Source organism: Rana temporaria, chromosome 1, assembly GCF_905171775.1.
Source record: "Rana temporaria chromosome 1, aRanTem1.1, whole genome shotgun sequence".
Taxonomy (NCBI): domain Eukaryota; kingdom Metazoa; phylum Chordata; class Amphibia; order Anura; family Ranidae; genus Rana; species Rana temporaria.
Window position 1 is genome coordinate 367,619,003 of NC_053489.1, and position 26,972 is coordinate 367,645,974.

Below are 26,972 nucleotides of genomic sequence, written 5' to 3' on the forward strand. Positions count from 1 at the left end.
TATGGAGATGGTTCACATCTCCACGCCTGACGCCTGCCGCCTGAAAAAAGGTCCCGGACCTTTTTTTCAGGCGTCTTTCGGCGTTCGGCTAGGAGATGGGAAGCATCTCCATAGAGGGGGGTCAATCCAGGGCACATCTAGGCGGACAATACCGGCATTTTGTCGCCGCAAATCGCGGTACAAAACGCCGCTATTTGTACCGCGATTTGCGCCGACAAAACGCCGCGATTTCGTCCGCCTAGATGTGAATGGAGCCTTAGTGACAACTTTGTGCAAAAAAAGAAAAAATGTGTCTTTTTCCCACAAAAAATATGTCAAAATATAAAATATTCCATGGACTCGACATGCCTCTCAGCAAATAGCTTGGGGTGTCTACTTTCCAAAATGGGATCATTTCCTGGCATTTTGTGCACAACATTTAGAAGCTTATGTCACACATAGGATTGTCCCGATACCGATACAAGTATCAGTACAGATACCGAGCATTTGCCCATAGGGCTGAAACAACTAATCGATTTATTAAATTAATCAATTATTATTTTCATAATCGATTAATCGGCCAGTAACCTAAAGGGGGTTAAAAATAAAAAAATTGGCCCTTTGTAGTACAAAAAGAGCAAATCACTACTGTAAATATTACTTTCACTGTCCCACAGTAAAAAATTAACCCCTTACAGTAGACATTATTTGCTCTTTTTGTACAAATTTTTGTTTTTTTAACCCCATTATGTTACTAAACATCTCAGGCCTGGGTCACACCTCAGTGTTTTTTGGTGCTTTTTTCAGAAACACACTACATTTAATTTACATGGTGTCCTATAGGACACGTTCACATCCATGCCTTTTTCAGCTGCTGCGCATTTGGAAAGGGCAAGTACTTTTTTTTAATGCAAAACTATGCTATTTTTTTTTTTTTTGGTTCAATATACTTCAATGGAGAAGCTGCAGGAAAGCATGTAATGCGTTTTTGCGGCAACTTGTGTTTTTTAATTTGCCCAACAACAAATTGGCAACAAAAAAATTTAAAAATGAAAATCGCCGCAAAATCACTTTTTCTTTTTTAAGGCTATTAATCGAAACAATAATTGCACAATTAATCGATTGAAACAGTGTTCGGTGCAGCGGGGGGAGTTACAAGCACTGATCACCCTGTATAGATTTCAATAAAGCCCGACAGCCGCTCCCCCCCCCCCCCCACTTCAACTGCTTTAGTGAAATCTATACACCGCAACGATCACCGCTGACTGTCGTATCCTCCTCCAGCCCCCCTTCCTGTCCCCTTCCGTGCTCCGTGCACCCCTCCGTGTCCTCCTCCGCCCCCTCTGTCCTCGATCTGTACTGAGTACATATGCATGCTTCTACTTTTAAGAGGTCTGATATTCTATGTACAATCCTTGTTTTATTGATTGCATGTAATATTCTAATTTTCTGAGATTGTGGATTTGGGGTTTTCATGAGCTGTAAGCCATAATCATCACAATTATGACAAATCACGGCTTGAACTATCTTGCTTTGCATGTAATGAGTCTATCTCATATATTAGTTTCACCTTTTAAGTTGCATTAGTGAAATAAATTAACTTTTGCATGATATTCAAATTCAAGTATAACATGTTTTATTTTTTTTAAATAAGACTTTGCAATCACTTTAATCTGCAGGGATTTCCCCTCACTTCCTGTTCCTCACTTCACTGCCTAGCTCTGAGGAAGTTATACCCTGTGTTATGATCCTGCAGATGTCTATACACAGTTTACATGGCTCAATTGAGATTTGTGCTTTGTGAGTACCCACTTTTTATGGATTTTTTTTTTTAAACGTTTTTTTTATTGAACAATGTACATATTAACCACTTCGGACCTGGGCCATTGTAGAATGACGGCCACAAGGTGGCTCTACAATGCCAGGAGGGCGCGTGCCCGCCGCGTCGCTAAAGTGCCGATGCGCGTGCCTGGTGGCCGCGATGTCTGCCAGGTACCCGCGGTCGGCAGTCAGAGCCAGGGACGTGGATCTGTGTGTGTAAACGCACAGATTCACGTCCTGTCAGGGAGAGGAGACCGATGGTGTGTCCCTTGTACATAGGGACACCCATCGGTCACCTCCCCCAGTCAGTCCCCTCCCCCCACAGTAAGAATCACCTAGCAGGACACACATTTAACCTTTTGATCGCCCCCTAGTGTTAACCCATTCCCTGCCAGTCACATTTATACAGTAATCGGTGCAGTTTTATAGCACTGTTCGCTGTATAAATGTGAATGGTCCCAAAAATGTGTCCGCTGTAAAATTGCTTTCCTGACAAAAATATAGATAACCGCCATTACTAGTAAAAAAAACTAAAAAAAAAACGAATAATAAAAAAAAAAAACTCTATTCCCTATTTTATAGGCGCTAAAACTTTTGCGCAAACCAATGATTATATGCTTATTGCGATTTTTATTTTATTTTCTTGCCAAAAATATGTAGAAGAATACATTAAAAAAGTGTAATATTTATTATAGAAAAAAGTAAAAAATATTGTGTGTATTTTGAATTTTTTTTAAAATGTTCATTTTTTTTTTTGTTTTTGTTTTATAGTGCAAAAAAAACAAAAACCTTAGAGATGATCAAATACCACCAAAAGAAAGCTCTATTTGTGGGGGGGGGGGGAAAAGGACGTCAATTTTGTTTGGGAGCCACGTCGCATGACCGCGCAATTATCATTTAAAGCGTAACAGTGCTGAAAGCTGAAATTTTGCCTGGGCAGGAAGGGGGTATATACGCCCAGTAAGCAAGTCGTTAAACCTAATTCTGCATGTCATAAGACAATACAGGACATATGCATAAAATAAGTGAGTATCACTTTCATAGAAAGATGCTTTGTGGCTTATTGCAAATACAATTTGAGAGGTGGAGACACCAACTACTAGAAGGAGAAAGAGAGATCAAGTCCTACACATTTATTAACGTCTACTTTAACCACTTAAGCCCGGACCATTTTGTTGCTAAAGGACCAGGCCACTTTTTGCGATTTGGCACTGCGTCGCTTTAACTGACAATTGCACGGTCGTGTGACGTGGCTCCCAAACAAAATTGACGCCCTTTTTTCCCACAAATAGAGCTTTCTTTTGGTGGTATTTGAGCACCTCTGCGGTTTTTATTTTTTGCGCTATAAACAAAAATAGAGCGACAATTCTGAAAAAAATCTATATTTTTTACTTTTTGCTCTCCCCAAAAAATATATAAAAAAAAGCATTTTTTCCCCTCAGTTTAGGCTAATCCATATTCTTATACATATTTTTGGTAAAAAGCGTTTATTGCTTGGTTTGCGCAAAAGTTATAGCGTCTACAAAATAGGGGATAGTTTTATGGCATTTTTATTAATAATTTTTGTTTTACTAGTAATGGTGTTGATCAGCGATTTTTATTGTGACTGCGACATTATGGCGGACACATCAGACACTTTTGACACTATTTTGGGACCATTGTAATTTTTACAGCGAACAGTGCTATAAAAATGCTGTTGATTACTGTGAAAATGACACTGGCAGTGAAGGGGTTAACCTGTAGGGGGCGCTGAAAGGGTTAAGTGTGCCCTAGTGAGTGATTCTTGCTGTGTGGGGGCATGGCTTGGCGTGTGATGTCACTGATCGTCGTTCCCTATGACAGGGAACAGAAGATCCGTGACATTCTCACTAGGAAGAACGGGGAAAGGTTTATTTACACTTACCTCTCCCCGTTCCTCAGCTCTGTGACCCGATCGTGGGACACCGGCGGCGATCGTTTCCGCAGGCACAATCACGGAGCTTAGGACCGGTTCGCGAGCACAGCACTGCCGGCGGCGCGTGGCTGCGTCCCACGGCTGGGCATCTTACTTGTACGTGCTTATGCCCAGCCGTGCCGCTCTGCCGACGTATATCGGCGTTAGGCGGTCCTTAAGAGGTTAAACTGATGTGATAAAGTGTGGTAACTAATGCGCAAACTAATCTAAACCCTAAAAAAATAAGAAAAAGCAGTAGCAGCCAACTAATAAGCACACATAATTAAAAGGGGGGGGGGGGGGGTAAGGTGGCGCTTACTAAATGAAGGAATAATAAAACAATAATCTGTGTATAATAAATAGATGACGTGCACCAAACAAGTGCAATGATTAATAACTATGCCTAGCAGAGTGAGCTTAAAAATCAAATATAACAAAACATTTAAAATAATAAATGATAGTGTCCAAACTCTTCTTATGCAAAAATTAAATAACGTGCAAATGAACAATGATGCAGATAAATATGCAAATTAAACTTTTCAAAGGGATCCAGAAATAAAATGTGCATCAACGTCTGTGCCAAATAAATCTAATGTGCAAAAAACATCTGTGCCAAAAATGATGTGCAATAAAGCAATTTTGAACTTCCAAGCAAAGGTGTGCAATACTAGTCTCTGTGCTGGAAAATTTCTGAACAGTCCAAAACGGTGTGCATAACAATCCAAGTGCAAATGAAAAATCCACTTTTTATTGCAATCTCATCCGGTGCAAAGTGCCTCAATCCATTGCAGGTGCCCAAGTTTCCCCCAGCCTCTCACCTCATCTGGCTTAAAAGTAAGCCTTTCAGGTAAACTCCACTGGCATAGTGATCACTTTCCTGCTTAATCACCTACGGTCAGGATTCCAGAGTTTGGATGCTCAAACAACATAAAGAGGAAAGGGGGGCTCCATGGTGTAGTATATTTGATAAATAAAACCATGAAGCCCCCTTTCCTCTTTATGTTGTTTGAGCATCCAAACTCGGGAATCCTGACCGAAGGTGATTGAGCAGGAAAGTGATCGCTCAGCCAGTGGAGTTTACCAGAAAGGCTTACTTTTAAGCCAGATGAGGTGAGAGGCTGGGGGAAACTTGGGCACTTGCACTGGATTGAAGCACTTTGCACCTTTGCACCTTTGCATTGGATGAGATTGCAATAAAAAGTGTATTTTTCATTTGCAATTGGATTGTTATGCACACCGTTTTGGACTGTTTAGCGATTTTCCAGCACAGAGACTAGTTTTGCAAACCTTTGCTTGGAAGTTCAAAATTGCTTTTTTGCACATATTTTTTTTAGGCACAGATGTTTTTTGCACATTGGATATATTTGGCACAGACGTTGATGCACTTTTTATGTCTGGATCCTTTTGAAAAGTTTAATTTGCATATTTATCTGCATCATTGTTTATTTGCACTGTATTTGCTTATTTACACATGGTATTTATTTTTGCATAAGAAGAGTTTGGACACTGTCATTTTATTATTTTTATTATTTTCTTATATTTTTTTTAGCCCTAGTTTAGCTCACTCTGCTAGGCATAGTTATTAATCATTGCACTTGTTTGGCGCACGTCATCATTTTATTATACACAGATTATTGTTTTATTATTCCTTCACTTAGTAAGCGCCACCTTACACCCTTCTTAGAAGTCGGGGAATATCCCCAAAAGACATTGCTTGGGGTCTAGGGTCAAGGGGGAGCCCATATTGTTGTGTAGAAAGGCTACAATCTGCTTCTAGAGACCCTGGAGTAGTGGGCATGCCCAGATCAAATGGAAAAATTTGCCTGTCTCTTGGCTTGCATGTGGTGGGGGATCCCTACCGAAATCGGGCGACTCTCAAGGGAGTAAAAGATGCTCGGTGTAAAATGTATAACTGGGACAGTCTGTCAAAGTTTAGAGGAGACAGCCTTGCAGGAATCAAGTGCTTCACTCCATTCTTCATCCTCTAGCGGTCCCAACTCTTTCCCATCGTGATTTAATCCCGTATTCTAGTGTAGTAGAAGACTGGGTAAGAAGCATGTTATAAAAGTTAGAAATTGACCTTCGTGGATCCGGGCCCTTAATTACCGCCATAATGACATTCGGGGTGGGCTGTGGGGGGATTGAGGGAACTGGGAATGAGTGGCATGACATATCTGTAAGAATCTAAAGAGCATGTAGTTGGGCAACGTAAATGTGTTTTGGAGGTCATCAAAGGGTTTGAGTGTGCCATCGGACAGTATGTGGTTTAAGTTTATATACCATTTTTGCTCCAGATCTCTGCGTCGGATCAACTGAAATTCCAAAAGTGATTTATTGTGCCAGAGGGGGGGTTAAGTCATTATATTTGGGTATCTAATATTTTGGAGGTGATGTCCCATATGCACCTGTATATTTGGGATTTCTCCCAGTTAATTTTAAGACCAGAGAATGATCCAAATTGTTCTATCTTTTGTAATGCTGTCTGAAGTAACGTGGCAGAGTCAGCTAGGTATAATAATGCAGAGAGATAAAATAACCGCTCAGAAGTCTTCAAAGAACCTCCTCACTGGAACCAAACCATGGGTGCCGGCAATGCAATAGTGATGCAAAAATACGAAGAAAACTTGGACAGCCGCACTCCAAAAATGTTCTTTTAATTAAAATCGATCACAAAATAAACATGCCACAGCAAAAAAATTGGAACAAAAGCTAACGTTTTGCACTGTAGCTTCAGTGCTTAGTCATAGCTAGTACACACGGATCTCAGGGTTTTCCCTAATGGATATGGCAAGATGCTCAGCTGCTAGGGCGTACAGTAGTGGGGATAACGGGCAGCCCTGTCTCGTACCCCTGGTTAGGTTAAACGCCTGAGAGGTCCAGCCGTTAGCTACCACTTTACCCCTCGGCGCCAGATATAGTAATTGAATCCACTTGATGAAGTTAGGGCCAAAGCCAAACCCTTTTAGACATCCCCAGAGATACTGCCACTCCACCGATTCAAATGCCTTGGTCGTATACAAAGTCACCACAACTCGAGAACCAACATTTTCATGTATAGCTTGCAGGTTGATATAAAGTTTTCTGAGGTTGAATTTGGTATTACGACCTGGCATAAAACCATCTTGGTCTGCATTGATTAGGTTTAGTATCACTTGGTTGAGGCGGATGGCGAGGACTTCGGCCAAGATTTTTATATCCACTTAGTGAGATAGGTCTATATGATTCTGGGTAGCCTGGGTCTTTTTCTGGTTTCGGTATGAGGACTATGATCGCCTCACTCATAGAGGAGCAATGTGAAAGTTTCAAATAAATGATTGTACAGTGATAACAATTTAGATGTAAGTACCTCACTTTATTGTGCATTAAATTCCAGGAGTAACCTGCCTGAGCCCGGGGCCTTAGATCTGGTAAATCTAGAAATCGCCATCGTTCTTTCATCAGACATGAGAGACGCTTCTAGTATATCCACCTGTGTTTCGTTCAGTTGTGGGAAAGTAATGCCCGCTAGTAAATGATTCAGTTGGTCTTGAACTGTGGATACCTGGGATGTGTAAAGCTGTGCAAAGAAATCCCTGAATTTGGTGGTGTCGGCACAGGCTCTGAAATCTGTTCCTGTTAGGGCCATTTAGTGAGATAACAGTTGGGGGTCTATGTACTAGATACGGCAACAATTTGCCCTCTTTTTCTCAGTGTTCAAACATCTTTTGTCTGGCAAAAAAAAGTTTTCGCCTTGCCATCTCATACTGCAGCTGGTTCACCACTCTGGTTTGCAACTTGAGTAGGTCCGCTCCAGCAGGAGAGGGGTCTGATATGTAAAGTTGTTCGGAGGAGGATAGTTCGTGTAACGCCCTGTCAAGCGTAATAGCCGAGTCAGCCTTCAATCTGTTGATTCGAGAGGTTAGAGGCAAGTGGGCATATGGTTTGAAGGATTCCCAGACTAAGGCCTACCTGATCCATGGACTCCGGAGTGCCATCTGAAGCCGGCCCTCCAGCTGTGTCTCGACTAACACTACAATGTCATTACGTTGCTTTTTAAGAAATGAAAAGACCGCGATCTCTTTACCTTGTCCCCCAAGCCACGTACAGTACATTCCAGTATCTTTAATAAGGCCATATTACATGTAACAGTACATAATAGGGGCTAAGAATATGCATGCATCATACATACTAGGAGGAGTAGAACTGGGGGGATCCGTAGTGGAGAAGGATCTGGGGGTTTTAGTTGATCATAAGCTCAATAATGGCATGCAATGCCAAGCTGCGGTTTCCAAAGCGAGCAAAGTCCTTTCTTGTATTAAGAGAGGTATGGATTTCAGAGAGAGAGAGAGAGAGAGATATAATTTTGCCCCTGTACAAATCATTAGTAAGACCTCATCTGGAATATGCAGTTCAGTTTTGGGCACCAGTTCTCAAAAGGGATATCGGGGAACTGGAGAAAGTGCAGAGAAGGGCAACCAAACTGATAAGAGGCATGGAGGAGCTCAGCTATGAGGAAAGATTAGATGAACTAAATGTATTCACTCTTGAGAAGAGGAGAATAAGGGGGGATATGATCCACATTCACAAATATATAATGGGTCCATTTAGTGAACTTGGTGTTATTCACTTTACGGTCAACACTGAGGACAAGGGGGCACTCTTTACGTCTAGAGGAAAAGAGATTTCATCTTCAAATACGGAACGGTTTCTTCACAGTACGAGCTGTGTAAATGTGGAACAGACTCCCTCCAGAGGTGGTTCTGGCCAGTTCAGTAGATTGCTTTAACAAAGGCCTGGATACTTTCCTAAATGTACGTAATATAACTGAGTACTAAGATTTGTAGGTAAAGTTGATCCAGGGTAAATCCGATTGCCTCTTGGGGGATCAGGAAGGAATTTTTTCCCCTGCTGTTGCAAATTGGATCATGCTCTGCTGGTTTTTTTTCCTTCCTCTGGATCAACTGTGGGTATGGAGTTGGGTATATGGGATTGTACTATGTTTTTTATTTTGTTGGTTTATTTTTTTTTGGTTGAACTGGATGGACTTGTGTCTTTTTTCAACTTGACTAACTATGTAACTATAATGTAGTGCAGTAGTGACCCATCCCTTCCTCAATATAGGTAATTTAGATAGTAGGCTATAACCATGGGCGTCCGCTCCATAGGGCAAGGGGGGGCTATTGTCCCCCCTGGAATCGAGAAGCGCTGCCACAAACTGCCGGGGGTGTCAGGCCGGCACCCTCCGCGAGTGAAGCGAGGGGACGGGGATGGCTCAGGCAGTGCAGAGGCACGGAGAGCCGATCTGTGAGTGTGCGGGGATGCCGGGGCCAGGTGTGGAACTGTTGGGTTATTTACTTGTAATCAATCGAAATCCAGGTGTTTAAAAGTGAAGATTATTTAATCCAAAATGCAGTAATACATTTTTGTGATGCTTACAAAGTGAGAGAAAAAGCAAAAGTGAGTGAGAAGGAGGGAGCCCCCACCTTCTCATACTTACAGTGAAACAATGATAACACTTATTGGCTAAAGAAGGTCTGCAGGTACCTGGCACGTTTATTCCCAAACAGACCTTCCTGTATAATCTGTTATCCATATATTACGTATGGGGTTAGTTGGAACAAAATGATATACTGTAAGTTAGAACATGTGCTCGGGAGCCATTTTTAAAAAATCTGTGTCCGCTCTGTCCTAATGGACACACAAACAAAAACCACTACCCGGAGTGACATCCAGAGCCTCCAGAGTCGGCCAAGCGTTGCGGAAGAAAGAAGACACATTCTCTCCTCCTATACCACAGGAGGAGAGAGACAGTAAGCAGTGCTGAACAGAGGAGTTAACCAGCAGGTGATTCTTTGCTAGGTGGTCTTGGCAACCAATCATTATCTTTGGTAATTTGAAAAATAACTCCAGCAGTTCTTGCGCTGCTGTGTCTCTCCCTCTGGCTGCATGATTAAGGTAGGAAAGGGGAGGGGGCTGTCACAGTCTGTGGCTTATCTTGGATTGCCTTTGGTGCCAAAATGCAATAATTGGTGAGGAGCTGTTTGACAGACGGGTCCAATTTGCAAGAGGTTCTGCAGCAGCAATCTTGTAACACCTGCATCTATGATGCTTTGGATTCCATATAGAGAAATAGATGAGCTGATTGAAAGGGCTGTGCGGCAAGAGGTTCTGCAGCAGTGCAGGCAATGAAACAAGTTGAAGATTGCCTCTGATGATGCAGAGCAGTAAGTCATGATTAGTTATTTGACTGACAGGTCTAGTTTGCAAGAGGTTCTGCAGCAGCTCGTTGTATCACAGAGTCTAGAAAGATGATGGAGGCAAGTTAAGCGAACGCAGAGCATTCTTTGGATTCCCTGCAGAGCAATAGATGAACTGATTAATTTACAGGTCTGTGAAGCAAGAGGTTCTGCAGCAGCTCTGTTGTAGCATGGGGGTCTAGATGGAGGTTGGTCAGGAAGCACATGGCTTATCTTGGATTGCCTTTGGTGCCAAATTGCAATTGATGAAGAGCTGTTTGACAGACGGGTTAATTTGCAAGAGGTTCTGCAGCAGCTCTCTTGTAAAACTGGATCTAGGCGGAGGCTGGAAAAACACAACATACCTTTCACTATAGAGCAAAGATGAGCTGATTGACAGGTGTGTGTGTGTGCTGCAAGAGATTCTGCAGCAGTTCTGTTGTAGCACAGGGTCTACATGGAAGTTGGTCTGCAATTGCATTGGTTACCTTTTGCTGCTATAGAGCAAGACGTTATGAGCTGATTGGTTGACAGGTGTAGTTTGCAAGAAGTTCTGCAGCAGCACAAGGTCTAGGTCAGGCATGTCCAAAGTCAGGCCCGCGGGCCAAATGCGGCCCACTGTTGATTTAATATGGCCCTTTTGGGGATTCAGATATATATATTGTTTGTGGCCCCCAGTACTGTATTTATCGGCGCTGCCTGGGAGGGGGCAGGACGAGCGCCATCAGATTTACACGAAGAGAATCTCCTGTTTACTCAGCAGCTTCTGTATTGGAAGTCCCGTCACCTGGGATGCCATTGGACGACTGTCTATCATAGGAGGTGGGACTTTGTGTTAAAGAGGCCACAGAGTAAACAAGAGATTCTCCTGTTTGTAATCTGTCAGCACTCGTCCAGCCCCCCTCCCTCTGCCCTCTGAGGCTGCAGATGGGCATCGATCAGGCTGTACTGATGGCAATGGTAAGGCTGCATTCATGGCACATGTGAGGCTGCATTGGTTGCAATGGTAAGGCTGCATTCATGGCAATGGTAAGGCTGCATTCATGGCAATGGTAAGCCCGTACGTGTTATACGCCGATAAATACGGTATATCCAAATAACACGCCCAAGCTCATCCTTAGTCCTAAGCAGCGCTCTGGGATTCATTGGGGCCACAAAAGAAATATATATGGTATATCCAAATAACACGCCCGAGCTCATCTCTTCACCACACACAGCCACAAAAGCAAGAGAATTCTTGTTGAGCAGTGTATTGGTGCTCAGACGAACACACTTAGGCCTCGTACACACGACCGAGGAACTCGTCGTAAATGAAACATTGTTTTCCTCGACGAGTTCCTTGTTAGGCTTGTCGAGAAACTTGACAAGCTTTCTTTGCGTACACACTGTCAAGACCAAATCTCCTGGTTCTCAAACGCGGTGACGTACAACACGTACGATGTCAGGGGACTACTGGCACAACCCTTGGGGCTGCTTTTGCTAATCTCATGTTACTGCGTGTTAAGTAAAAAGTTTGGTAAGAGACGATTTGCACTTTTCAGACTGTTACAGCGTGACGAATGTGCTATCTCCATTACAAACCCTACTTTTACCAAAGGTGCGCTCCCGTCTCATACTTTATTCTGAGCATGCGCGGGTTTCTTAGCATACACACGATCGTGTTTCTCGTCGTAAACCAGCCTGACGAGGAAATTGAGACTCACATCGAGGAAAAAGAGAACTTGTTCCCTTTTTTTTCTCGTCAAGTTCGACAGTTTTCTCGATGATAAACATACACACGACCGCAAAAAAGCTCTGCCACCAAGTTTCTTGATGGATTCTGTCGAGGAAAACGGTCGTGTGTACGAGGCCTCAGAACGAATTTTAATGGTTCAAAGAATGTCAGGCAAAATAGTTGGCCCTCACGCATGTTCACTTCATCAAATCTGGCCCTCTTTGAAAAAAGTTTGGACATCCCTGGTCTAGGTGGAGGTTTTCTAGGAAATGCATGCCATACCTTGGATTTCCTCTGGTACTATAGAAGAGTTTGTGATTAAACAGCGATTTGATTGACAGGTTTAGTTTGCAAGAGGTTCTGCAGTAACAGCGTGTAGCATTAGGTCTAGGTGGAGGTTGGCCAGGAAACATTGCAAAGCTTGGTTTGCCTTTGGTGCTATAAAGTATTTGGATGAGAATATTTGACAGGTCTGCAAGAGGAGGTTATGCAGCAGTGCTAGCAATGAGACATACTCTTAAACCAAGTAACTCTCAAACCAAGGTTTTGCTGTATTGAGGATTGCCTGTATTGAGTTATTTGATTGACAGGTCTAGTTTGCAAGAGGTTTCGCAGCAGCTCTGTTATAACACTGAGTCTATGGTGGACTCTGGTTAGTAAAACACACAGGATACCTTAGATTCCCTACAGAGAAATATATGAGTTGATTGATTGACAGGTCTTTGCTGCAAAAAGGTTCTGCAGCAGTTCTGGTACTGAGATATATTGAGGATTGCCTCTGGTGATGCAGAGCAGTAAGTCATGATGTTATCAGATCTGATTTGCAAGAGGTTCTGCAGCAGCCGAGTAAGGAGGAAACCCTTTGCTTACCTTGGATTCCATTTGGTGTTATAGAGCAGTAAGTGATCATGAGTGAGGGGGGTTGGTCAGGAAACAGATTGTATGGCTCGGACTGTCTTTGGTACTAATATAGAGCAATGGATGAGCAGTGCTGGCAATGAGGCACACTGAGGAGTGCCTCTAACATGCAGGGGGTGCAGGGTGCTGTGTGAAGGGGTCCAGAGGTGCAGGGTGCTGTGTGAAGGGGTCCAGAGCTGCGGGGTGCTGTGTAATGTAAAGGGGTCCAGAGCTGCAGGGTGCTGTGTAATGTAAAGGGGTCCAGAGTTGCCGTTGTGGAGAAGGGGTACACAGTAGTGACCAAAGAGATATTGAAAGATGCAGGGGGCACAGTGGGGTGTTTTTTTACAATTTAACGCGGGGGGGGGGGGGGGGCGCTTTTAACTCCCGCTAGCGGTCGAAGAAAGGGTAAAATGCGACTGTGTATCACCGCTGCCAAATTGCGCCCCCCCCCTGAAAAAATTTTGCCTACAGCTATAACATCCATGTTTCAGCCTTAAAAGTAAGTCTATAAGTGGTTTACATGAGTAAAGATTTCTCCATCCCTGTAGCAACAGGGTCAACAGAAATGCATCATTATGCAGCATTATTAAATTCTCATTGGTAATGCACTAGGTGTGCACGCCTTCCATTTTGTCTCTTTGTACTCACTTCCTGTTCGATTATGAGATAGGAAGTGAATAGAAATCTCCCCATTGGTACACAGATGGTGAAACAAATCTGACGGGTAAAACCCTCTCTTGCACCATACAAAATGGGGGGGGGAGCTTTGCCTATAGTTCTACTTACAGGACTGGTTAAAATCAAAGTTTGCTAGGAGAGTTTGGTGACTTTGTGGCTTCAGTGGGATATCTTGAGTTTAAAAATGGTTTCTGCCATCCCAATATAGTAGCAAACTTTTTTAATTTTATAAATCTGTTACAAAAATTCATATAGTTAGCGCGCCAGATTAATGTAGCAGCTAGCAATCAAGGTGACTATACAACCCTTGTGATCCACGAAATGCAATAAATGTGCAGAGCTTATTAAAGGTAATGTATTAAAACAATATAGGAAATGGTCAATTGTAATCTGAATGACCTTCAAATATGAATAAATTGGGTATGCAAGTTCACATGTAAAGAAAATCATCTCAATGTATGGTTAAAGTTTTTGTAAACCCTTTACAACCACTTTTTGCTACAGGTAAGCCTATGATGAGGCTTACCTGTGGCTACCCCGGATATCTCCTAAACCTGCACTATTTAGGAAATCTCATCGGCACTGCAGCAGTGGCATGTATGTGCCGTTGCTTCAGTGAGTGTGCCGTTACCGGCAGCTTCCGCACGCATGCGCAGGAGTGATGTCATCGCGGCTCTGGCCAATCACAGCGCCGGAGCCCACGATGCCCAGAAGTAACTCCGGGAGCAATGTCGCTGGCCAGAGCTGTGTACGAGTACCGATGTGGGGGCTGTAATATAGGGTAAGTAATTCATAATGAGCTAGTATGTTTTGCATACTAGCTCATTATGCCTTTGTCTTGCAGGTTTTTTTTTTTTTTTTTTCGTGGGTATTCAACCACTTTAACAGCGATTAACTGTTAAAGCGGTTCAAACGGTAGTCCTATTCGCTCACCAGAAATAGTAAGAAATGGAGCATAGTATACCATCCATCAAACATCACCATGTGCATAGAGAGATATTCACACATGAGCCATCACCCAAACATTAAACTCACCAGATGTACATTTATGTAAGCATCAATCCATAACAAGGGCATTAGGTCTCTTCAGTGAATGTTGCAGGTTGAGTAGAAGTACTATTCAGTTCACCACACTAAATAAAAAATCTCACCAGCCGGAAGCCCAGAGAAGCTTATATAGTGTAGTACTGGGGTTGGCAACCCATCAATCGTGGGTGGGTGACGGGTAGATCGCCAACACTCCTCTGCTTTGCCGACCCCAGCACTTCAGCACCAGTCTTTCCTTCCAGCCCCCTCCACTGCACTTATCTCTCCTTACAGCACAGCAGAAATCGGGAGGCAGCACAGCTCAAAACAGTGGACGGGAGCTGACCAAGTTAACTTTTTTTTAGGGTAACCGGCAGATGATTGGGTGCTAGGCGGTTCTAGAAACCAATCACCAGCTTGTTAATATGGAAAATTATCTCAAGCTATGGCCCTCTGTCCAGAGCTGTGTAGTGTCCCGCTTCTGTTCCGTGTACACCCATATAGGTAGGAGAATGAATCCACTGCTGTACTGACATTTGCACTGCTGTGTGTTGGGGGGGGGGGCAGAGGGCACTGTTGTGGGGAAGAAGGGTTTGATGTGAAATGGGGGAAAAAGGGCTTTTCATTGGGGGGGGGGGAGGGCACTACTGTGTGGGGAGGGTATTGTGAAAGGTGCACCGTCACCTGCCCTACTGAAACCACCCGCTGCCCTACTGTCACCAGCCACTGCCCTACTCTCACCTGCCTTACTGACACCAGCCACTGCCCCACTGACACAAGCCACTGAACAGCGGTGATATTTGCTCTCTTTATGTTGTTCAGGTACATCTTCACCTCTCTAAGGTTGCATACGCCTGGTGTAGCATTTATTGACTTTTTGAAAACTGCATAAAGGCATCATAGTAGAGCTGCACAATTAATCGTCAAGAATCATTATCGCGATCTTTTTCCAATTGCAATTCTTGACACAGGGTTTCACGATCTTTGACATGAAAATAATTTTCTCTCTGCACTTTGGTATGCAAAGAATTTCCTGTCTGCTCTCAGCCAAAAGTCAGTCTGGGCCATCTGCCAAGTCTGAGCAGCCTGCCAAGTTTTAAAAACATTCTTTATCAGTGGAAAGTTTAGTCTAAACATTGTATCACATTGACTTGTACATCAAAGGAATAAACTTCTGTATGTAAATTAGGAACGTTTAACCACTTAAAGCGGAGGTTCACCCTAATTGACATGTATATCTGACCAGCTTCCTGTACAGTACAAGTACAGTCCAGAATTTTTTTTTTTTTTTTATCCTTTACGTACCTTGTAATCCATGTTTTTAATGTACTTCTCCCCGCGGGAGTAGGCGTTTCTATGCCTAGGGGGATTGTAGTCTGGGAGGTCGGCCAGATGATTGACAGCTGTTCCCCCTGGCGGATAAGGCCCCGCCCCCCGTATTGCGTAGGCGCGCACGAGTTACGGGGTTTGCGAAAGAAGCTGAACATGCAGAGATGTGAGTCGGCTCTATACGGCGCCTGCGCTCTGCATGTTCGGCTTTTTCCGGTAACGCCGTGACTCGTTCGTGCCTACGAAATACGGGGGGCGGGGCCTTATCAGCCGGGGGAACAGCTGTCAATCATCTGGCCGACCTCCCAGATGACAATCCCCCTAGGCATAGAAACGCCTACTCCCGCGGGGAGAAGCAGATTGAAAAGATTGATTACAAGGTACGTGCGGCATAAAAAAAAATAAAAAAATTGCGGACTGTGCTTCTTACAACTATAAGGAAGTTGGTCAGATGTAAATATATTAGGGTGAACCTCTGCTTTAACCACTAGCCGACCGCGCACCGTCATTATACGGCGGCAGGTCGGCTCTCCTGGGCGAGAGCCCGTAGCTATACGGCGGCTCTTTGAGCCGCCACTAGGGGACGCTCGCCCCCGACTCCCGTGCGTGTGCCCGGCGGGCGCGATCGCCGCCGGGCACATGCGATCGCTCGTTACAGAGCGGGGACCGGGAGCTGTGTGTGTAAACACACAGCTCTCGGTCCTGTCAGCAGGGGAAATGCTGATCTTCTGTTCATACAATGTATGAACAGAGGATCAGTGTTTCCCCTAGTGAGGCCACCCCCCCCCCCCCACAGTAAGAACACACCCAGGGAACATACTTAACCCCTTCCCCGCCCCCTAGTGTTAACCCCTTCACTGCCAGTGGCATTTTTATAGTAATCCAATGCATTTTTATAGCACGGATCGCTATAAAAATGCCAATGGTCCCAAAAATGTGTCAAAAGTGTCCGAAGTGTCCGCCATAATGTCGCAGTACCGAAAAAAAATTGCTGATCGCCGCCATTACTAGTAAAAAAAATATATTAATAAAAATACCCCCTATTTTGTAAACGCTATAACTTTTGCGCAAACCAATCAATAAACGCTTATTGCGATTTTTTTTTACGAAAAATATGTAGACGAATACGTATCGGCCTAAACTGAGGAAAAAAAATGTTTTTTTTATATATTTTTGGGGGATATTTATTATAGCAAAAAGTAAAAAATATTCATTTTTTTCAAAATTGTCGCTCTATTTTTGTTTATAGCGCAAAAAATAAAAACCGCAGAGGTGATCAAATACCACCAAAAGAAAGCTCTATTTGTGGGAAAAAAAGGACGCCAATTTTGTTTGGGAGCCACGTCGCACGACCGCGCAATTGTCAGTTAAAGCGGCGCAGTCCCGAATCGCAAAAAGTCCTCTGGTCTTTGGACAGCAATATGGTCCGGGGGTTAAGTGGTTAAACACCAAACCTTTTTCTGACAGCTCTTTTCAAGTTAAAATCATTATTTTTTTTTGCTTGAAAATTATATTATTTTTTTAGTAGAGACCCTAGAGCAGTGGTCCCCAACCTTTTTGGCACCGGGGACCGGCTGCATGGAAGAAAATTTTCCAAGGCCCGGTTGGGGATGGCATGCGGGGGGTAATCGATTTTTCGCGGGCAATTTGTCAGCGCATTATTTCTATTTATTACATTGTAGTAAAAAATAAAGTTAAACCCACCATAATGCAGAATCAGTGGGAGCTTTGAGTGTGTCACTTGCCATGCTGCCTGCCACCAGATGCGGATTGTCACTTGCCATGCTGCCTGCCACCAGATGTGGTAAGGCCCCAACAAATGAAGCTAGTGCCCCCACTAGGCCCTGCTCACACTCACCCTGTCACTGGTAGTGTTGTCCTACTCTGGGCTCCCCCATTAACGGTACTATCATCTGCCCCTATTTATATCATAACCCCACATTACAGTCCTCAGTCCCCCCCCACACATTATAGTCCTCAGCCTTCCCCCCCCCCCCCACACATTACAGTCCTCAGCCTCCCCCCCCCCCACACACATTACAGTCCTCAGCCTCCCCCCCCCCCCCACACACATTACAGTCCTCAGCCTCCCCCCCCCCACACATTACAGTCCTCAGCCCCCCCCCCCCCCACACATTACAGTCCTCAGCCTTCCCCCCCCACACATTACAGTCCTCGGTTCCGTCCCCCACACATTACAGTCCTCGGTTCCATCCCCCACACTTAGGGACAGATCAGAGGGAGGCACAGCATGAGGAGAAAAGTTGCAGGGAGGGAGGCGGGACAGTTCTGGATGGAGGGCCGAGGTAACAAACAGGTGATTGGCTGCTAGGATGAAGGACAGTCCTGGCAGCCAATCACCTGTTTGATAACCTCGGGCAGCTCCGCCCTCCACCCAGAATTGTTCCGCCTCCCGCTGTCGGCTCTATGAGCGACGCAGGAGGAAGAAAAGTCTCCTTGCGGTCCGAATGGCTGAGTGCCGCGGTTAGGGTTGCCACCTTTTCTGCAAGCCAAACCCGAACACTTTTGCGGCGCCAATTTTTTTGTAGTACATACTATAGGATTGATAAATACCTGGGACACCTTGTGGGTTAACTCAAAGAGAGTAGTAATCAGAATGGACAGTGTCAGTAGGGCAGTGGACGGTGTCAGTAGGGCAGTGGACGGTGTCAGTAGGGCAGTGGACGGTGTCAGTAGAGCAGTGGACGGTGTCAGTAGGGCAGAGGACGGTGTCAGTAGAGCAGTGGACGGTGTCAGTAGGGCAGAGGACGGTGTCAGTAGAGCAGTGGACGGTGTCAGTAGGGCAGTGGGCGGCGTCAGTAGGGCAGAGGGCGGCGTCAGTAGGGCAGAGGGCGGCGTCAGTAGGGCAGAGGGCGGCGTCAGTAGGGCAGAGGGCGGCGTCAGTAGGGCAGAGGGCGGCGTCAGTAGGGCAGAGGGCGGCGTCAGTAGGGCAGAGGGCGGCGTCAGTAGGGCAGAGGGCGGCGTCAGTAGGGCAGAGGGCGGCGTCAGTAGAGCAGTGGGCGGTGTCAGTAGGGCAGTGGATGGTGTCAGCAGCATTGTACCTCCATCCAGATCAGACAGTGCCTGTGCCCCCCCCCCCCCAATAGAAACCTCCATTAAAGCTGGACAACAAAAAAAAAACTTACCTTCCATGAGCCACTGCAAATATGTTTATGTGAACCTGTTAGGGGGCGCAGTCTGTAATATCATGCAAAAGCGTCCCAGTCCAGTGGCCCTCCATTCACTGTCTCTGGTGGCGCCGGCGGCTGGGTGGGAGAGAGAGCACAGACAGTGCTGTATGACCCAGCCGCAGGATATTAGCCCCCCCTGGAGCCGGAGGAAGAAGGGGGGTGCATGTTGTTTGGGGGTAGCTGACAGAGGAGGAGTGGGGGGTGACCGAGAGGAGGAGTGGGGGTGACCGAGAGGAGGAGAGGGGGGTGACAGAGGAGGAGAGGGGGGTGACAGAGGAGGAGAGGGGGGGTGACAGAGGAGGAGGAGGGGGGTTACAGAGAGGGGGGTTACAGAGAGGGGGGTGACAGAGGAGGAGGGGGGTTACAGAGAGGGGGTGACAGAGGAGGAGGGGGTGACAGAAAGGAGGGAGGGGGTGACAGAAAGGAGGAGGGGGGGTGACACAGTAGGAGGGGATGACGGAGGGGGTGATAGAAGAGGAGGAGGGGGTGACAGAGGAGGAGGAGGGGTTACAGAGAGGAGGAGGGGTTATAGAGAGGGGGGTTACAGAGAGGAGGAGGGGGGTGACAGAGGAGGAGGAGGGGGGTGACAGAGGAGGAGGAGGGGGGTGACAGAGGAGGAGGAGGGGGGTGACAGAGGAGGAGGAGGAGGAGGAGGGTGGGTGACAGAGGAGGAGGGGGGTTACAGAAAGGGGGGTGACAGAGGAGGAGGGGTGGCAGAGGAGGAGGGGGGTTACAGAGAGGGGGGGTGACAGAGGAGGAGGGGTGGCAGAGGAGGAGGGGGGTGACAGAGGAGGAGGAGGGGGTGGGTGACAGAGGAGGAGGGGGGTTACAGAAAGGGGGGTGACAGAGGAGGAGGGGTGGCAGAGGAGGAGGGGGGTTACAGAGAGGGGGGGGTGACAAAGGAGGAGGGGGGGTGACAGAGGAGGAGGGGTGGCAGAGGAGGAGGGGGGTTACAGAGAGGGGGGGTGACAAAGGAGGAGGGGGGTGACAGAGTAGGAGGGAGGGTTACAGAGAGGGGGGGTGACAGAGGAGGAGGGGGTGACAAAGGAGGAGGGGGGGTTACAGAGGAGGAGGGGGTGTTACAGAGAGGGGGTGTTACAGAGAGGGGGTGTTACAGAGAGGGGGTGTGACAGAGGAGGAGGGGGGTGACAGAGAGGGGGGTGACAGAGAGGGGGGTGACAGAGGAGGAGGGGGTGACAGAGGAGGAGGGGGGGGTGATTGATAGGAAGGGGGCTGACTGCCGCTGACAGAGCAGATGAGAGCGACCTTAGGACTGGAGACTCACAGCGTGAGGCAGGACTCGGGAAGGGGTAGCTGACGGGGGTTGTCTGACAGAGGGGGGGGGGGAGTAGCTAAGTAAGCTGACAGAGAAGGGCAGATGAAAAAGATACCTCAGTGAGGAGACATATCGGAGCACACGCCAGGCAAGGGGCGGGGCTACGGGCGGCCGCGATCAACCACAGTCAAACTCCAGCCCCGCTCCAATCACGGACCCTCGTATCTCGTGTGCGCCGCCCACAAGTGACCTATTCAGCCAATCACAGGCTGAATAGGTATGCCTGCCGCTCGCCGCTGAGCCCGGCTCAGATGCGGAGCGCACAGGCATTACTGTGTGTGTGACGTGACCCTGTAATACTGATGGCGGTCGCGGGAATCGGGTTGCCCCGGTTATATGTGCCCGGGTTTCAGGCGGGTCAAAAATGGACAGGTGGCAACCCTAGCCCGCGGTCCGCATGTGGGGCTCTCTCATGCCGCCTGCTCGCGGCCCGGCTGCAGAAGTGCCGCGGCCCGGTAGTGGGCCGCGGACCGGGGGTTGGGGAACACTGCCCTAGAGAATAAAATGGCGGTTGCTGCAATATTTTATGTTGCACTGTATTTGCGCAGCAGTCTTTTTAAATGCAAAAAACTAGCCAGTAAAGTTGGCCCATTTTTTTTTTTTGTATAAATATAAAAGATTTTACGCCATAAGAATCGTGAGAGAATCGTGATCTTCATTCTAAGCAAAAAAATTGTGATTCTCATTTTGGCCAGAATTGTGCAGCTCTACATCATAGCACAATAAAATCCAAGTAAGTGCACTTATGTCAGTAGCCGTCGCTCCAAATATGAGAGTGTGTTTTTGCTTGATCTCTTGAATTTTGCAATGACCCACAATTATTTCTGGTTCGACAACTAATATTGCCTCCAAATAAGGCTATGTTGGCCCCCTAGACTAGAGCATCTGTTTATGGCTATCTATCTGTTCCCATCTGGGAAGAGGCTATCATCTATGAGAGATTGGCCCTCATTGACCTTTTTATCAGCACTCCTTCCCTCCCCTTTCCTGAAATGCCAGGCTGCATGCTCGGTAAAAGGGTCTGGAAAGAATTGGGGGGGGGGGGGCTGGAATATGCCACCCTACACTGTTTGTTTTTTAAAAAAAAATTCTATGGCCGGTCAATGCCAGAATTATTTTCTTTACGCTCATCTATCAGGTTGTTAAGGACGCAGGATGCTGGCTTCCCGGCCCGCTGCTTAACAACCAGCTATTTCTTCACACAGAATTCTAGTCGTTTTTTGACCGACTGAAAAGTTGGAATTCATTAGAAAACTAATAAAAAAAACAAATTTTTACGGATTTCAACTAAATTCGTTACTATTTCACTTGGAGATTTGGATGCATTCGAATCTCCGAATAACCAAAAATGTGTCCAAGTTTGTATTCTGTCCAAGAATTGCAAATGTCCAATCCCCAATGGGGCACAGATGGCAAACAATAAACCAACCTGGGTTCTAACACACACACACACACACACACACACACACACACACACACACACACACACACACTCTATCCAAAATTGGGAAAGAAAATGTTTCTCTTAGTCATTGATGGTAACAGCTCTTTAATTCTTGACCATATGGTTATAGTATGGGAAGGTCTAAATCTCGCGCCAACTGAATGTACATAAATTACGTGACGATGTGAAATTAAAATATTAATAATATAACATTAATAATATTAATACTAGTGAGCTGCTCCCCAAAAAATCAGTTAGACTGAAATAAGTATTGGATAAAAGGAAAATAGGGGGCGCTACAAATATAATAGGTAAGTGGTAGTATTACTGTGCAAACTAAATACTAGTGTATATTATAAGTTATTGGCGACTATCAATCAAAACCAACAATTAATACAAACAAATAGTGTAAATTATAACCAAAGAAATAGTGTGTGTGTGTGTGTGTGTGTGTGTGTGTGTGTGTGTGTGTGTGTGTGTGTGTGTGTGTGTGTGTGTGTGTGTGTGTGTGTATGTATGTATATATATATATATATATATATATATATATATATATATATATATATATATATATATATATATATATATATATATATATATATAAGCACCAATCTTGGTGGAGTTATTAGTAATATTAATAATGGTGCAAAAAGTCCAGGTACGCTTCCTGATGACGTGGTAACGAAACGTACGTCGAGGTGGTACCTGGTGACGCACAACTACGCCCTCCGATCCCGCTGGTTCTCTGCATCTAGGAGGTGGAATGCACGCCAGCTTCCCCAGCGTTGAGCCATCTCTCCACTTTCTTAACGCCTACTAGCCTCAGTGCCGGGTCCTAGGCACCAACAACAGTAATGAGCCACTCGGCGCTGTGTTTTTATACAATTTTTATTAGAAACTAAATTATACTATGGCGGTTTCTTTTCTTTATTCCGCTATATGATATTGGAGTCTGGTCGAATCTAAGGAATATGAGCCGGGCATGAAGTCCATGCATTGTGACATCTAGCTATTATTGACCTCTTTTTAATTAAAAAGGTCAACATCATCTGGTAAGGTGCCACCTTTTGATCACAGTTTGGGTGATTTTTCACAGCTGGTGGAGGTGGATATTATTCACAGTGGCTTTGAAGAAATCGATGGAGCACAAGCACTTTATATATAGACTTTTGCACCATTATTAATATTACTAATAACTCCACCAAGATTGGTGGTGCTTATATTATATATGTATACTATTTCTTTGGTTATAATTTACACTATTTGTTTGTATTGTTGGTTTTGATTGATAGTTGCCAATAACTTATAATATACACTAGTATTTAGTTTGCACAGTAATACTACCACTTTCCTATTATTATATTTGTAGCGCCCCCTATTTTCCTTTTATCCATATGGTTATAGTGCCACCTACATGAATAGGGCACTAGGCAGAAAAAGAGCACAGCATCACCTATGGGAAGCCCTAGCTGGTATAAAGCCTCTATCTGCTATAGGCACTTCAGTTATTTCTGCCTAGTGTTTCAGGAGTAAGGCCCTAATTTCCTGCTGGGACATGTGGTTCCACAGCAGGGTTTTTTTCTGTGATTTTTTTTTCCTATGGAGAGCTTCAATCAACAGCTGGGCGATGGGCCCGATAATCTAGATCTAGTAGCTACCCCAGTCTGGCCAATGAGTGCGCGCAGACCTTTAGCTAAGCACTTGGTTGGCTGGGACAAGCCCCATCCTGGACCAGGCAGCCAATGCGTTACATAGTCTGGTTGAAAAAAAAACCAGCAAGTCTATCTAGTTCAACCAATAAACGTCTCATGGGGACATATATGACTAAGCGTCTACAGTCAGTGTCAGTGTTACCCTGGCCAACAGCCCCCACTACTTTGTTGGTGAGGGGGATATGTCCTGGGAATAATTTTTATAATTATTTTTGCTTCAGCCCGTTTACGGTTTCAAAAGTGGATTGGTTTACCTACTGTATTCTGGGCCTCAGACCCTAAATTTCTGTGTGTAGATGTGAAAGTCAAGTGGTGACACCCTTCTCCCTTTCTTTCATCAGGAGGTTTTCTGGCCTCCATAGACATTGAGAATGCGTACTTGCATGTCCTCATCTGTGCTACCGATCAGTGCTTCCCTTCGAGCTGGCCTCTGCTACTCCCTTTTTTTTGCCATGGTGTTGGCCTTAGTAATAGCATTGCTGTGACAACAGAGGATCACCAGCACGGCTATCTTGATGATCCTCTCCTGCTGGCAGATACTTATTCTGTGCTGCTGGCGTATGAGATTATCATGTGCAGGATGAGTCCTAAATTTCGAACAGTCTGTGCTGGCCCTGACCAGAAAGCGGGAGTGTCTGGGTCTAATCCTCGACTTCACACAAGCCTATGTGTTTCTCCCAATAGACAAGCTCCAGCTATTTTGGACGGCGGTCCTGCTGTTCCTGTCAGTTAACGGTTTTCATTGCGGTGTTGCAGGCTGGTCCTTTCTCTGATGTGCACTTTCAAGGTGGTCATTTATGCGTAGTTTCGTGTGACGTTTATGCCGAGAGGATTCCTAGCCATTGAAACAAACCTCCCATTTCCCTGGTTAACCAGATTTGTCTAGGTTGGTCAGCCAGGGTCAATCTCCTCTGGTAACTTCGGTTTTCCCTACAGATTGGGAAATCCCTTTTACCCATCTACTGGACAATAGTCATGATAGACGCCAGCTTGTCTGGCTGGGTAGGGGTCCTGAGGTCGAGCTTGGTTTAGGATCTTTGGACACCGAAGGTGGCTCAGCTGCCCATCCATGTCCTGGAGCTTTATTCAGTTAGGCTGGATCTGGATTGATGTGCCTCCTTCGGTGGGTGGACTTTCACATACCGCCTCTCTGCCACATACAGGCATTCCAGGCGGATTTCCTCAGTTGGTAGATCGAGGTGATGGGTCCCTACGCCAGCAGTATTCTGTCCGCACTGCCTTCACTGGGGCATCCCAGATGTGGATCTTTGGGGTGCCTTGCCTCAATAGGAATGTGCTGAGGTTTGTGGAGAGAGTGAGGGTCCTCCTGGTGGATGCAACAGGTACACTTCTTGTGCTTTAGGGTCAGTATCCTCTCATTTATGCTTTTTAACGCACCTGAAATGCTTACATTGCCTGGCATTGCGGCTCTGGGTGTCCATGTTCCTTCTTAATGGCTCAGGTTTTGGCTTTTACCAACAGGCATTGAACAAAAGCTGCCATTAAGGGGCAGGTTTCTGCCCTATCTAATTTCTTCCTATGACCCTTGGTCACACTTTCTCCTTTTGATTCATACATGAATCCAAGGAGTTCGCCATGTGGTGTCTTCTGTGCATCTCCTGTTGTCGCCGTGAGGCCAGAACTTTGTTCCTTCAGTCCTATAGAAGCATCCTTTTTGAGAGTATTTTGGGATATACTCCTACTTCTGCTACCTCTGGGAGTCTCTTCGGTCGCTGTTGATTATGCATGACAGGTGTCAGAGCTGGCGGCCTTTATCTTGTGTTTCCGCTCTGGTCTTAAACAGAGATAATGTGGTTCTCCATACGTGTCCCTCTTTCTTTCCAAAGGGGGCATCAGATTGTGGACATTGTTAAACCTTCACAACCTGAGGATATTGTGCTGCACTCCTTGGCTGTGTTCTGGGTGGTTCTGTATACCTGTCTGCTATGGCTTCCTTCCTAAGGCCATTTTGTGTGTCAGGTTTGGAAGGCATCTTCCTGGTCGCCTTTGCACACTCTTACTGAGTTGCTGTGTTTAGCATCTGGAGATGCTAGTTTTGGCAGCAAGGGTTTACAGGCCACTGCTTAGGATTCTTGGTTCCTTCCAGGGTTGTTTGTGTGGGTGTTTGATGTATTTGCCTGTTTGCCCCAGTTTTTTTGATTTGCACGCCCCCTCGTGAGGAGCCCATGGTGAAAGTAAGAGAAAATGGGCCTCTTTTTATCCTTTTTCCTTTTCTTTTCCATCAAGTACACTTTGTTACGTAATTTATAGTTGATTTGATGTTTTCAAGCTGCCCAGACCCTGAAGCAGCAAAGAAACCCCAAACTGTAACATTTGTAACCCCGTGCCTTACAGTTGGTATGATCTTTTTTTTTTTCTCCTAAGATGCTAACTTGCGCTAAGAAAGTCTACTGTTACTGTGGCCAAACAACTGGGCCACAGTATGGCGTACGGACCTGGCAGCAAAAGGGTTAAAGGGGAACTTATACTTTTAAATAAGGTAGGTTCTACCTGCATACTCCCTGGAGGTTGTGATCATTGACTTCAAATCTGGAACACCTGATTTAAATTTTGTAAATTTTAAGACTTTGTAAAGGCAGACGTTTTTTTTAATCTAAATGCATTCTATGTATTAAGATAAAAAGCCTTCGGGACTCTACCTCCTTATTGGCTGAGATCCAGCAGAAGCATCATTGGCTCCCCTGGCTGTCAAAGTCAGTTAGCCAATCAGGAGAGAGAGGGGGTGGGGGCGAACGGCAGCTCCTTGTCTGAATGGACACACAGAGCTGCAGCTCTGCTCTGGTGCCCCTATAGCAAACTGCTTGCTGTGGGGGCACTCAAAAGAAGGGAGAGGCCAGGAGCACTGAAGAGGAGGATCTGGTCTGCTCTGTGCAAAACCCCTGCAACAGAGCAGGCAAGTATAACATGTTTGTTATTTGTTTTATTTTTTTAAACTAGACTTTACATTCACTTTAAAGTGATGGTAAATGTAGGGGGGTGCTTTTTACTTTTTTCTTATGTCGCCTTTATCTGTAGACACTGTTTGAATAACTATCTAATGTTTGCTTGTTCAAAAAAGGGTACTTGCCTTTTTTACATGATTGTGTGTAGGTCAGACTCTAGCTCACACATGCATACACAATGGATTTTATTAACTCTTCAATTCTGTGGTGGATTTAGTGTGAGCTGTGTATGGTATTTTCTGCCATATAGCAAAAATCAAATGGAATGGAATATACATTAATGCTCTGCAGATATTTTTAGAATATAGCCTAGTCATAGAAGTCCTACACACTTTCTTTCATTTTTATTGCATAATTTTAATATTGATTTTGTTTTATTTTTTATTGTATTTATTTGGTCTTTTCTTCCCACAGACTCTGATGCAGTTTCCTCGCTACCCAGATGTGGCAAAAGGTATATATATATATATATACACACACACACATATACAGTGAATAAATCCATTAAGTTGGAAGCCATTAATCTCTCTTATATTTCAATATTTGTATTAGAAAATAAACAAAGTCTGGCATGAACAGACACAATAATGGAACAAAATCAACTCTCAGGTTGTTAACATAGCAATAAAAAGACATAGGAGATACGGCCACAATATATCCATCTTTTATCAATACATCAAAAGGCCTAACCAACAACTGAGAAATAGTGGGACAGGTGCTTCCCATCAATG

General features: G+C 45.2%; 1 protein-coding gene across 2 annotated transcripts in view; it reads left to right on the plus strand.

Moving 5' to 3' along the window:
• The window catches only part of APBA3 (amyloid beta precursor protein binding family A member 3), a 218,265-nt gene that overhangs the window by 29,881 nt on the left and 161,412 nt on the right, over positions 1-26,972 (plus strand). For both annotated transcript variants that reach the window (XM_040322250.1, XM_040322258.1), the window contains one exon: positions 26,656-26,695. In XM_040322250.1, coding sequence (XP_040178184.1) covers positions 26,656-26,695 — 40 coding nt within the window. The remainder of the gene's footprint in view (positions 1-26,655; positions 26,696-26,972) is intronic.